At 44.4% G+C, this 12,909-nt stretch overlaps 1 protein-coding gene across 2 annotated transcripts in view; it reads left to right on the forward strand.

The window, feature by feature from the left end:
• Positions 1 to 2,593: 2,593 nt before the first annotated feature.
• The window catches only part of RTCA (RNA 3'-terminal phosphate cyclase), a 28,896-nt gene continuing 18,580 nt past the window's right edge, over positions 2,594 to 12,909 (forward strand). The window contains exons 1-4 of one of the 2 annotated variants that reach the window (XM_062191824.1): positions 2,594 to 2,777; positions 2,884 to 2,984; positions 4,166 to 4,309; positions 10,919 to 11,042. In XM_062191824.1, the coding sequence (XP_062047808.1) occupies positions 2,733 to 2,777; positions 2,884 to 2,984; positions 4,166 to 4,309; positions 10,919 to 11,042 (414 nt within the window). In that variant the 5' untranslated portion in view covers positions 2,594 to 2,732. Of the gene's footprint in view, positions 2,778 to 2,883; positions 2,985 to 4,150; positions 4,310 to 10,918; positions 11,043 to 12,909 lie in introns of those variants that run through there. The other variant, XM_062191825.1, reaches the window with a different exon arrangement.

Genomic DNA, 12,909 nt, shown 5'->3' on the forward strand with positions numbered 1-12,909 from the left:
AGGGGCCCAAGGACTTGGGCCATTTTCCACTGCTTTCCCAGGTCATAGCAGAGAGCTGGATCAGAAGTGGAGTAGCTGGGATTCGAACAGTGACCCAAATGGGATGCCAGGACTGCCAGCAACAGTCCCCAGTGCCTTATTTCTTGATTTAATAAACAATATATATATATATATATGAAAAATCCAGTCCAGCCTTTGGCAAACTGACTTATCTTGAACCTAGTGGAGTTCTTGCCACTTGGAGAAAAATTCTGGGTAACTTATGGGTTCAGACTTAGGATGAATGTTCCTGTTAAGGCATTCAGATCCTGTCTCAAAATTCACCTTCTTTCGCTTCTCTCCTTGTTATGCTTATATTGAGTTAAAGCACCATTTACAGTACATTTAAGCTTTGTAGGCAATTTAGCTACAAATAAAAAATGTCAGGGGTTCATAGCTCAGCTGTTAACCTTGGGGCTGGCACTGTGGTGCACTAGGTTAATCCTCTGCCTGCAGCATTGGCATCCCATATGGGCTCTGGGTTCTAGTCCTGGTTGCTCCTCTTGCAGTCCAGCTCTCTGCTGTGGCCCGGGAGGGCAGTGGAGGATAGCTCAAGTGCTTGGGCCTCTGCACCTGCATGGGAGACCAGGAAGAAGTGCATAGCTCCTGGCTTCGGATTGGCGCAGCGCCGGCCATGGCGGCCACTTGGGGAGTGAACCAACGGAAGGAAGACCTTTCTCTTTGTGTTTCTCTCTCACTGTCTATGACTCTACCTGTCAAATAAAAAAAAATAATAATAAAATAAAAAATAAAATTTAGAAGCCACAAATACATTAGAAATCTTTTCGAAAAGCTCTACAAAACAAAGTGTTGACTCAGTCTTTGCAGGTTATTTATCAAAACACATTTAATGTATTCATATCATAGCATTACCTGAAGGTGACTAAGGAATATGTGCAATGAGTAAGGCAAAAGAAAAAACAAAAATACTCTTTTTATAGGAAGAAGCTAGTTTTCCAGATTAAAAAATAATTATAACACAATATCCTCTGACAAACAAATAAGGAAAGACCCAAGAGTCACTTATTACAATATCTAAAGCTGGATATTAGAAAGGTTAACTCCAGATTTCCTTTCTTTGTGTTAATTTAACTCTGATACATGAGTTAAGGCATAAAGCAGGAAAAGTGCAACTGATTCCAAACAACTTGGAACTTTATTGTAAACTTCCCACAAAGAATGGTAACAAATTAGCCCAGTTTTTGTTTTTGAAGATAATTGCTTAGAACGACTGACAACTGTAAAATAAGACATGTTTTATAAGCCAAACCAGTTTACCTAAATATGTGCCCATATATAATATTACATCAACTAGTAACTTAATAATTTTCCATCTTAAAATTTATGGATCCTAAGAACAAACATAAGGTACAGTTTTGTTAACAAAAGACAAGGATAAGTTACAAGACAAAGAAATAAATTACTGATTGCCATCTCCACAGTATTGTTTAGAGAATTAATATTTATAGTACTACCTAATGTGTATCTGGTGACATATGTAAAAACACACTTCCCAACTGGGTTTCTAAATATTTTTGTAATTTTAAAAGTCAAGTACCAATGGCAATTTAAAAATGTATCGAGTTTTTTTTAAATAAAATACTTATGCTTTTGTGTCAAAGTCTCATATTCTAGATTTAATTAAGATAGGTGTAAGAATAACAAATGGGCACACATATATAAAACACACACACACACACACACCCTAACTCTAAACTGCCAGGCCTTTCAACCGTACATAAATCTCCAGTCTTGTTGAAGTGTGCTGCGTTAGGAGTTAGGTGCTGTCTTCATTGCAGAAAGGGAGGTGAGGATAAAAGCAAGCAGGGCAAGATGAAAAGGAAAATGATCAAGGATACGGCTATGCAAGAAATATATCCAAGAAAACTGAGTGCTGGTCAACAAAATACAGCAGCAAGAAAAAAATTAACTTTATATTGGGATTTAATCAAAACACAAGCAGAATTAAGAATCTAGCTGTGGTTTCTGCTCTAGCCTGATATGAATTCTGTTAGCGGCAGTGTCTAGTGGAGTCGCAGAGCTTGTACAAGGTAGCAGAACCTTGGCTTTCCGAGTATTCCGCCACTGATTCCGCCCTGTCCTACTCCCAAATATACAATGCCTCATAGGAGTAACACACACACCCTCCGGGGAACTAAGGGCACAGCTATCAGTCCAGGCAGAGGAGGCAAACCCGACCCGACCAGAGAGAAGCTGCTGCGGGCACTGCTGGGACATCTTCAGCCCTAAGAACCTGCAGCTCTGAGCGTGCCTAAATCCTGGAGCACACAGGGACGAAGCACAAGCCTGCAGGACAACCGGAGGATCCGCTCAGAGTTGAAAGGGAGCTTTCGGCCACCGGCGGCGGTTGCTGTGTTCAAAAGCACAAGCACCCCACCACATTTCCAACTGTGCTGCAAGGCACGGCCGCGGCGCTCACGGCCGCCTCCGCACAGCTCCCCAGCCGCCAGACGCGGGATTGGCAGCGGCCAAGCGGAGCGCATGCGTACTGGCTGCTTTCCTCCGACTCCCGTTTCCGGGGGAGGTGCCGCTTCTTCCGCTTTCGGTGGCGGCTCCCGTGGCCCTGGGTGTGAACTGAGGTTTGAAAGCTGCGGGGTGGGATCCTGTGGCTCCAGTCTCTCCGGCTTGGGCGGAGGCTTAGCTGTTGCGGACCTGGCCCCAGGACGCCTGCCATGGAGGGGCAGCGGGTGGAGGTGGACGGCGGGATCATGGAAGGGGTGAGTGCCGCAGGCGGGGCTGCAGGGATGCCGGCGAGGCGGCGGGGGAGGAGAGCCATCGCGTCTGAGTTTCTCAGCCTCTTCTCCCCGGTCCCACCCGTTTCAGGGCGGCCAGATCCTCAGGGTCTCCACGGCCCTCAGCTGTCTCCTGGGCCTCCCCCTGCGCGTGCAGAAGATCCGCGCGGGCCGCAGCACGCCGGGCCTGAGGTAAATCGGGGCACCTTGTGGAGCCGGGGTTAGGGGAGTGGGGGGTTGGGGAGTCGGAGCCGTGGATCTGTGAGGGGTCGGGGAGCAGCCTTCAGGCCTCCCTTCCTCACGCCGGGGCGCTGTACATGGACAGTGGCCCGGTTGTGCGTTATGTGCACCTGCTAGAAGAGGGCCCAAGTTGAAGCCGGACTGATGAGTTGATGTGTATTCTGTATCTATTCCGTTTTAGCGGATCAGCGATCTCTGTCTTTAGCCCCGGTTTTCTGAAGTGATGAAAAGGCAATTAGATTGATAGATGTGAACAAGTCCTTTTGTCACAGCAGTTGTTAGCCACGATACAGTCCACCAGTGTGGAGATCTAATTCATTAAGGCTATGTAGATACTGTATTAGTATGCCAAGGCTGACAAGATACCACAGACTGGGTTGCTTCAAGGACAGAAATTTATAGTGTCACAGTTCTGGAAGCTGGCAGTCCAAGATCAAGGTGCTGGCATGGTTAGTTTCCGCAGAGAGTGCAGAAAGAAAAGATCTGTCCAGGCCTTTCTCCTTGGCTAGCCGGATGACCTGCCTCCTGCTGCCCCTTCACATGGTAGCATCCCTGTGCGCTGTGCCCCTAGGGGTGCTCGTGGAACATGGAATATACATTTATTTTGGCGCAGAAAAAATTTGAAATTCATGCATAGTTTCTCTGTAATGCACAATTCCACGAACTTTTAAAACACCCTTAATGTGCATTGATTTCAGTTCTTTTGGCATCAAAATTAATTCCATTTCAGTGAAGTTTTAAAAATACTAATTTTGAGGTACTGGGAATTAGGGCTTCAACATCTGAATTTAGGGGGAATTCAGTTTGGGCCATAGCAGGTGCCGTAGATTATGAGACTGGCTTTCAAGTAGTCTTAGTAGTTTTTCTCCTTTGTACACTCCCGGTTTGTAACAGTTCATCAGTGTATGTGTTTACAGCCAAAATAACTTGTCTCAAAGGAACCCTTAAAATGATGCCTGCTAGCAAGTAGTCTAGGTGCGTTAAAAACTTGAAGCTCTGAACTAAGGATATAGCACTTAACTGTGGTTAGAATTGTCCTTTGCTTGCCATTACAGTTTTATAAATGTGTTATAACATGTGGGGATATAGGCAGTCTGAATGCACACGTTTTGATGCAGTATTATGACCTGAAGGCCTCAACATTTATCTGGACTGGAAATGATTCGAGATTTGTGTGATGGGCAGCTGGAGGGGGCAGAAATTGGCTCAACAGAAATAACCTTTATACCAGAGAAGATCAAAGGTGGAATCCACACTGCAGATACCAAGACAGCAGGGTATGTATCTCTTTTATGGCATTAAAGGATGGATTTGGAGTTAGACACAGTGTTTAACCTCTTTGAACTTCAGTTTCCACACTTCTAAAATGCAGATAAAACACTTGCCTTTCAGGGTTGGAGACAATGTGTGTCAAATTAAAAAAAAAAAAAAAGGGGGGGACTTAATTGCTCAGTTGTAGATATTACTGTTCCTGGAATTTTCTTAGTATGATATAACATAGTTGTTTCTTTACTTTTTATCATTTAGAAATTAAATGCCTCAAATTGATTTGAGTTCTCATATTCTTTAGTCTTTGCATTATAGAAAATTTAGTTCTTGGCTTATAGTGAACCATGTTCTATAACTTTTAGAGTAAGCAGTTTTATTACCTTTTAATAGATACCTATACATCCTTAGCTAGAATTAAATATAATCCTGATTGTTTTTCTCCATTGGGAAATGTTTTTTTTTTTCCCCTGAAAGACAGAGAAACCTTCCTTTTGCTGGTTCATTCTCCAAATGCCTGCAGCACCTAGAGCCCATCCAGGCCAAAGCCAGGAGCTGGAAAGTTAATCTGGGTGGCGGGGACCCAAATACTTCAGCCATTACCTGCTGCTTCCCAGGGTGCATATTATTTGGAATGATTGGAAATGGAGCCTGGATGTGGATGTCCTAAGTAGCATCTTAACCACTGTGCCAGATACATGCCCCAGGAATTGGATGTCTAGCAATTAAATTGGGCCTTTATCATTTCCTGAGCATCCCTCCTTTCACTGACAAAGCATGGAAAATGATTTTTATATCACTTTTTTTTCTGTTTTTTTTTTTTTTTCCCAAGATTTTTTTTGTTTGTTTGAAAGGCAGAGTGTCAGAGAAAGAGGGAAAAATGAGAGAGAGAGAGCAAAAGATCTTCCATCCACCAGGGCTGAGCCAGGCTGAAACGAGGATACTAGAACTCCATCTTGGTCTCCCACATGGGTTGCAGGGGCCCAAGGACCTGGGCCATCTTCTGCAGCTTTCCCAGGTGCAATAGCAGGAAGCTGGATCTGAAGAGGAGCAGTCGGGACTCAAACTGGCTCTCTAATATGGGATGCTGCTGTCATAGTGGCAGCTTAACCCTCTTTGCCGAAGCACCAGCCCAGATTACTATTTTAATTAGCATCCTTTTGCTGAAGCTCTATCCATTTACTAGGGAGTTTGATAAAATTAAAAATGTTCTAGAAGCTGAAAACAGTTGATCTCAAAGAAATAGAGGATGTAATAATAATGATTACCAGAGACTGGGAAGGGTGTAGGTGAGGGAGAGATGGAGAGAGGATGATGAGTAGGTATAGGGGTGCAACTAGATAGAAGGAGTAGCTTTTTCTTTTCTTTTTTCCCTTCCGTCCTCCCTCCCTCCCTCCCTTCATTTTCAGCAGAGGTAAAGAGAGGCATAGAGAGAGGTTTTCCATTTGCTGGTTCACTCCCCAAATGGACACCATGACCAATGCTGGGACAGGTGGAAGACAGGAAACAGGAGCTTCACTGGGTCTCCCACATGGGTGCGCGGACTCAAGTACTTGGGCAATATTCCACTGATTTCACAGGCGTGTTAGCAGGGAGCTGGATCAGAAGCAAAGCAGCCGGGACTTGAACCTGTTCCAATTTGGGATGCCGGCTGTAGGTGGCAGCCTAACCCACTGTGCCACAGCGCTGGTCCCAGGAGAAATAACTTCTAGTGTTTTGTACCACAGTAGGATAACTATGGTTGACAACAATTAATTAAATATTTCAAAATAACAAGTAAAGAAGATTTTTAATGTTCCCAGCTCAGAGAAATGCTATGTGTATTTATATGTGATATATATTTATATGTGATAAATATGCCAGTTACCATGATCTGATTGTTACACATTGTATACATGTATTGAAATGTCACACTGTACCCTATAAATATGTATAGTTGCTATGTGTAAATTAATTAAAAGAACTGTAAGTCTGATACAGATTTGTGTCAGAAATGAGTATTTTAGGAGCCAGCACTGTGGCGCAGCGGGTTAATGCCCTGGCTTGAAGCGCCAGCATCCCATATGGGTGCCGATTCTAGTTCTCCCGGCTGATCCACTTCCAATCCAGCTCTCTGCTACTACCTGGGAAAGCAGTGGAAGATGGCCCAAGTCCTTTTGCCCCTGCACCCATGTGGGAGACCTGGAAGAAGCTCCTGGCTCCTGGCTTCGGATTGGCCAAGTTCCTGCCCTTGCGGCCAATTGGGGAGTGAACCATTGGATGGAAGACCTCTCTCTCTCTTTCTGCCTCTCCTCTCTTGTGTAACTCTGACTCTCAAGTAAAAAGTAAATAAATCTTTTTTATTTTTTTTATTTTTGACAGGCAGAGTGGACAGTGAGAGAGAGAGACAGAGAGAAAGGTCTTCCTTTTGCCGTTGGTTCACCCTCCAATGGCCGCCGCGGCCGGTGTGCTGTGGCCGGCGCAGCGCGCTGATCCGATGGCAGGAGCCAGGTGCTTATCCTGGTCTCCCATTGGGTGCAGGGCCCAAAGACTTGGGCCATCCTCCACTGCACTCCCTGGCCACAGCAGAGAGCTGGCCTGGAAGAAGGGCAACCGGGACAGAATCCGGTGCCCCAACCGGGACTAGAACCCGGTGTGCCGGCGCCGAAAGGCGGAGGAAAAAGTAAATAAATCTTAAAAAAAAAAAAAAAAAAAAGAAATGAGTATTTTAGTGGATCATGATTTTCCTATGAAAATGTTTAGTAATGATACTTGAAATTTGAATTATGATATAGACTTCCCTGAAAAGGGACCTGCTGGGGGAGGCATTTGGGGTGGTGGTTAAGATGCTGCTTGGGGTGTTCATATTCTATATCCTAGTGCCTGTGTTCGACTCCCAGCTCTCTTCAGATTCCAGCTTCCTGGAAGGCAGTGGTGAGGGCTCAAATACTTGGATCTCAGCAATGAGAGGCCCTAATTGAATTTCCAGCTCTGGCATTGACCTGGCCCAGCACCTGCAGTTGAGGGCATTTGGGGAGTGAACCAGTGGATGGAAGACATCTATTTTTCTCTGCCTGTCTACCTTTCAAATAAATAAAAATAAACAAAAATATTTTTTTAAAAGCAAGGAAGACCTGCAGCTATGCCTAAGATGGGGTTTATGAGAACTTTCTGAAGGGAATTAAAGAATTTTGAATTATCTTTATAGTCAGGGTATTACTTCAGGCGTTCTTCTGTGTAAATGGGGCAGGTGTGGGGGGTCTAGTTCACCAACTGTGTAAAATTTTAGAATTGCAGGAGGAAATATGTATTCCAAATCTTCTCTACTTTGTGAATGTGGAAGTCAAGACTTCCTGGTGTTAAGATCTATCAAAGGTCATAGAGTCCAAACTAGAATTAGAATCTAGGCTTTGTGGTTCTTAACTTACTATAATATATAGGAATAGAGTTTTTTTTTTTTTTTTTTTTTTTTAACAGGCAGAGTTAGATAGAGAGAGACAGAGAGAAAGGTCTTCCTTCCGTTGGTTCACTCCCGAAATGGCTACTATGGCTGGCGTGCTGCGCTGATCTGAAGCCAGGAGCCACGTGCTTCCTGCTGGACTCCCAGGTGGGTGCAGGGCCCAAGGACTTGGGCCAAGTTCCACTGCCTTCCCGGGCCACAATAGAGAGCTGGACTGGAAGAGGAACAACCGGGACAGCATCCAGCGCCCCAACTGGGTCTAGAACCCAGGGTGCTGGTGCCGCAGGAGTAAGATTAGTCAAGTGAGCCACAGCGCTGGCCCAGGGATAGAGTTTAAAACTAAAAATCCAGGAGCTGGCATTGTGGCATAGTGGGTTCAACTGCTGCCTACAATGCTGACATCCAATATGTGTGCCAGTTTGTGTCCCAGATGCTCCACTTTCAATCCAGCTCCCTGCTAATGTGCCCAGAAAAACAGCAAAGGATGGCCCAAGTGCTTGAGCCTCTGTACTTACATGGGAGACCTACATGAAGCTCCTGGCTCCCGGCTTCAGGCTGGCCCAGACATTGCCATTATGGCCATCTGGGGAGTGAACCAGTGGAAAGAAGATCTATCTCTGTCTCTTCCTTTCTTTCTCTGTGATACTGCCTTTCAAATAAATAAAATAAAAATCTGTTAAAAAAAAAAAAACCGAACATGAAAAATCCCGCTCCATTCAGGAAGTTAAACTATCAGCAGGAATGTTGTTTTTAAGATTTTTTTTATTGGGGCCAGTGCTGTGGTGTAGCAGGTTAATGCCCTGGCCTAAAGCGCTGGCATTCCATAAGGGTGCTGGTTCGAGACCCGGCTGCTCCACTTCCGATCCAGCTCTCTGCTATGGCCTGGGAAAGCAGTAAGAAGATGGCCCAAGTCCTTGGGTCCCTGCATCCACATGGGAGACCCGGAAGAAGCTCCTGGCTCCTGACTTCGGATCGGTGCGGTTCTGGCCATTGCGGCCATCTGGGGAGTGAACCATCGGATGGAAAACCTCTCTCTTTCTGCTTCTCCTCTCTCTGTCTAACTCTGCCTTTCAAATAAATCAATAAATCTTTTAAAAAAAGAGGAGAGACAGAGAGAGATCTTCTGTCCACTGATTCACTCCCCAAATGGTGGCAACAACTGGGGCTGGGCCAAGCTGAAGCCAGGAGCCAGGCGCTTCTTCCAAGTCTCCCACATGGTAGGCAGGGGCCCAAGCACTTGGGTCATCTGCTGCTGCTTTCCCAGGTGCATTAGCAGGGAGCTGGACTGAAAGTGGAGCAGCCAGAATTCGAACCCATATGGGATGGCTTAACCCACTACACTGCAGTGCTAGCCCCCATAACAGCAGAATCTTATCAAGAAAATCTATCTTTCTTTTTCTCACACTTACTATGTGTTTTCTCAAGTGTCTACTTTTGTTTTTGCAATTTCTCACTCTTCAAAATTAAGGTTTTCTTTATAATTTTTCTTTTGACAGGCAGAGTGGACAGTGAGAGAGAGAGAGACAGAAAGGTCTTCCTTTTTCCGTTGGTTCACTCTCCAATGGCCGCTGCGGCTGACGCATCTCGCTGATCCAAAGCCAGGAGCCAGGTGCTTCCTCCTGGTCTCCCATGCAGGCACAGGGCCCAAGGACTTGGGCCATCCTCCACTGCCCTCCTGCACCACAGCAGAGAGCTGGATTGGAAGAGGAGCAACTGGGACAGAATCCGGCGCCCTGACGGGGACTAGAACCCGGGGTGCTGGCGCTGCAGGCGGAGGATTAGGCTATTGAGCTGCAGTGCCGGCTTCTTTATGATTTTTAAAATTCGTTTTTTTCTATTAGGGAAAAAATAAGCACTTTGTGTATTGGGATATTCAGCGGGAATAAAAAATGGATTAAATAGTTACAAAGTTAGGGTAAGCTAAACGTTTTTAAGTTTTTTTTATTTGTTAGTAGGTTAGCTCCTTCAGAATAGAAATTACATACATTTTTCTCTTCTAATGCCAAATACAGCTAAGCTTTTTTTTAAGTAATGAAATTCATTATTATTGATAGGAACTTTTCAGTTTAGTACAGATGCATCATTGTCATATGAAAGTTAAGGCAGGCATTTGAAATAATGGTTAAGATGCCACTTAGATGCCTACTTCCTATGTTGGAGGGCCTGGGTTCTAGTCCTGGCACAGCTTCCAATTCAAGCTTTTTGCTGATGGGCATCCTGGGAGGCAGCAGGTGATTGCTCTAGTAGTTGGGTCCCCGCCACCCATGTCGGAGACCCAGATTGAGTTCCTGACTCCTGGCTTTGTCTTGGCCCAGCCCTGGCTGTTGGAGGCATTTGGGTATGAACCAATAGATGGAAGATCTCACTCTGTCCATCTGTTCTGCCTTTCAAATAAAATAAACAAATAAAAATACATCAATAACCATTCCAAGTTTTTAAAAAAAGTTACGTAAAGATCTGTCTTTTGATATATAAAACCATATTGATTTTCCTTTCAAACTATGATCTGCTTATGAATATGATTGCTTTCCCTTGACTTTGTAGAAGGGAGATAATAGCTCATAAAGTATTTCATGTGGTATAACTATTTCTCACGATTTCTTGCATTGTTTGATTATAAGGACCACATAGAGGCATGTAAAATGAAGATTATTTCCCTAAAACTTTTCCATATGAAATTTTCAGTTATCAGTCTTTGTAAAATATTATTCTATCATATCATGAACTCAGTGATATTAAGGAACTGTATTTTAACCTGATATCTGGAGTAGTACCTTGTACATGGTAATGACTCATATATAATCAATTGAATGCTTCTAGATCTTGACTGTTGAAAATGCTATTTTCACAAATTGCTATTTTCAAGAATCCTTTGACATTTGAACAAGGTTTTTCTTTGGTTTTATTTTTTTACTTCTTTGTAATACAAGGAAAGTGTCAGAACTTATGCAAGATCACATAGCTGATGTGTTTTGTATTGAATTTAAACCAAGATTTGCTTGTCACTTAATGCCTGTTCTTCTGTGAAATACTTTCTTTTGAGTTTTACCATTCATACGCTGAAGTGTTTTTAACTTCTCAGTTTATTGTGCTTCAGCTAGTAGTGATGTGTAATGTTACCACTTTCTTGGGACTTTAAATAAAGATAAGGTGCAGTCAGCCTGTTCTGCCTTCTCTTTAGGAGCGTGTGCCTGTTGATGCAGGTCTCAATGCCCTGTGTTCTCTTTGCTGCTTCTCCATCTGAACTTCGCTTGAAAGGTGGAACTAATGCTGAAATGGCCCCACAGATTGATTACACAGTGATGGTAAGAGCTTATATTGTTGTTGACACACTAAGGCACTCTTATATATTCTCCTGAGTTCCCATTTTCACTTTAAATATATCCTGAATGTTTTTGTGTTAGTTCCTGTTTATTTCTGCATGAGGAGAAGGTGGGGTAATGTTTATTTTAGGTTTTGTGTTAGAATAGCATTCATAGTGAATTCTTTAAAAATCCCAGTTGTAAGGGCTAGCATTGTGGTGCCGTGGGTTAAGCCACCAGCTTGTGATGCTTACAATACTTATTGGAGTGTTGATTTGGATCCTGGACGCTCCACTTCCAATTGAGCTTCCTGCTAAAACACTTGAGAAGGCAGCAGAAGATGGCCCCTGCCATGCACATTGGAGACCAGAAAGAGCTCCTGGCTTCTGACTTTTGTCTGTCTCAGACCTGGCTGCTGTGATCATTTGGGGAGTGAACTAGCAGGTGGAAGATCTGCCTCTGTCACTCTGCCTTTCACATAAATAAACTTCAAGTATAATTATTATATAAATTATATAAGTTGATATGTAATTTTTTTTTTTTAAGAAAAGATTTATTTATTTACTTGAAAGGCAGGGAGACAGAGGAAGAAAATCTTCCATTGCTGGTTTGCTCCCTAGATGACTGAAACAGGCAGGGCATGGGCCAGATTAAAGCTAGGAGCAGGAACTCCTTCTAGGTCTCTCACTTGGGTAATAGGGACCAAAGTACTGAGACCATCTTCCACTGCCTTCCCAGGTGCATTAACTGGAAGCTAAATCAGAAGCAGAGTAGCGAGGGCTTGAACTAGCACTCTGATACATGATGCTAGCATTTCTAGCAGCAGTTTAAGCTACTGTAGCAAAATACTGACCCAGTTATTTTCTAAGTGCAGGAATTATGATTTAGAGGAAAAACTAAAAAAAATTTTTTTTTAATTTTTAAAAATTTATTTATTTAGGGCCGGTGCCGTGGCTCAACAGGCTAATCCTCCGCCTTGCAGCGCTGGCACACCGGGTTCTAGTCCCGGTCGGGGCACTGGATTCTGTCCCGGTTGCCCCTCTTCCAGGCCAGCTCTCTGCTGTGGCCCGGGAGTGCAGTGGAGGATGGCCCAAGTGCTTGGGCCCTGTTCCCGCATGGGAGACCAGGATAAGCACCTGGCTCCTACCTTTGGATCGGCGCAGTGCGGCGGCCATTGGAGGGTGAACCAATGGCAAAGGAAGACCTTTCTCTCTGTCTCTCTCTCACTGTCCACTCTGCCTGTCAAAAATAAAATAAAAAAAAATTATTTATTTAGAGAGACAAAGGAAAAGACAAAGAGAGTCAGAGACTGTCCATCCACTGACTTAATCTCTAAGTGCCCCTAACAGCCAGGGTTGGGCCAGGCCAAAGCCAGCAGCCCAGAACTCAATCTGGGTCTTCCATATGGGTGGTGGGGACCCACTACTTGAACCATCACCTGTCTCTCCCACTAGTTCTCTCTCTCTCTCTTTTAAGATTTATTTGAAAGTCAGAGTTACCCAGAGAGAAAAGGAGAGGCAGAGAGTCTTCCATCCACTGGTTCAATCCCCAACTGACCACAATGGCCAGAGCTGTGACAGCTGGACATGCATCGATCCAAAGCCAGGAGCCAGCAGCATCCTCTGGGTCTCTCATGTAGGTGCAGGGGCTCAAGGACCTGGACCATCTTTCGCTGCTTTTCCCAGGCCATAGCAGAGAGCTGGATTGGAAGTGGAACAGCTGGGACTCAAACTGGCACCCATATGGGATTCTGGCACTTCAGGTGGCGGCTTTACCCACTATGCCACAGAGTTAACCCCTCTCAAATCTTTAAAATGATAAAATTCAACAGTGGTGTGCTTGTAGAACTAATGGGAGGGGCTAGCACCAG

The sequence above is a fragment of the Lepus europaeus genome, chromosome 5, assembly GCF_033115175.1.
Source record: "Lepus europaeus isolate LE1 chromosome 5, mLepTim1.pri, whole genome shotgun sequence".
Classification (NCBI taxonomy): domain Eukaryota; kingdom Metazoa; phylum Chordata; class Mammalia; order Lagomorpha; family Leporidae; genus Lepus; species Lepus europaeus.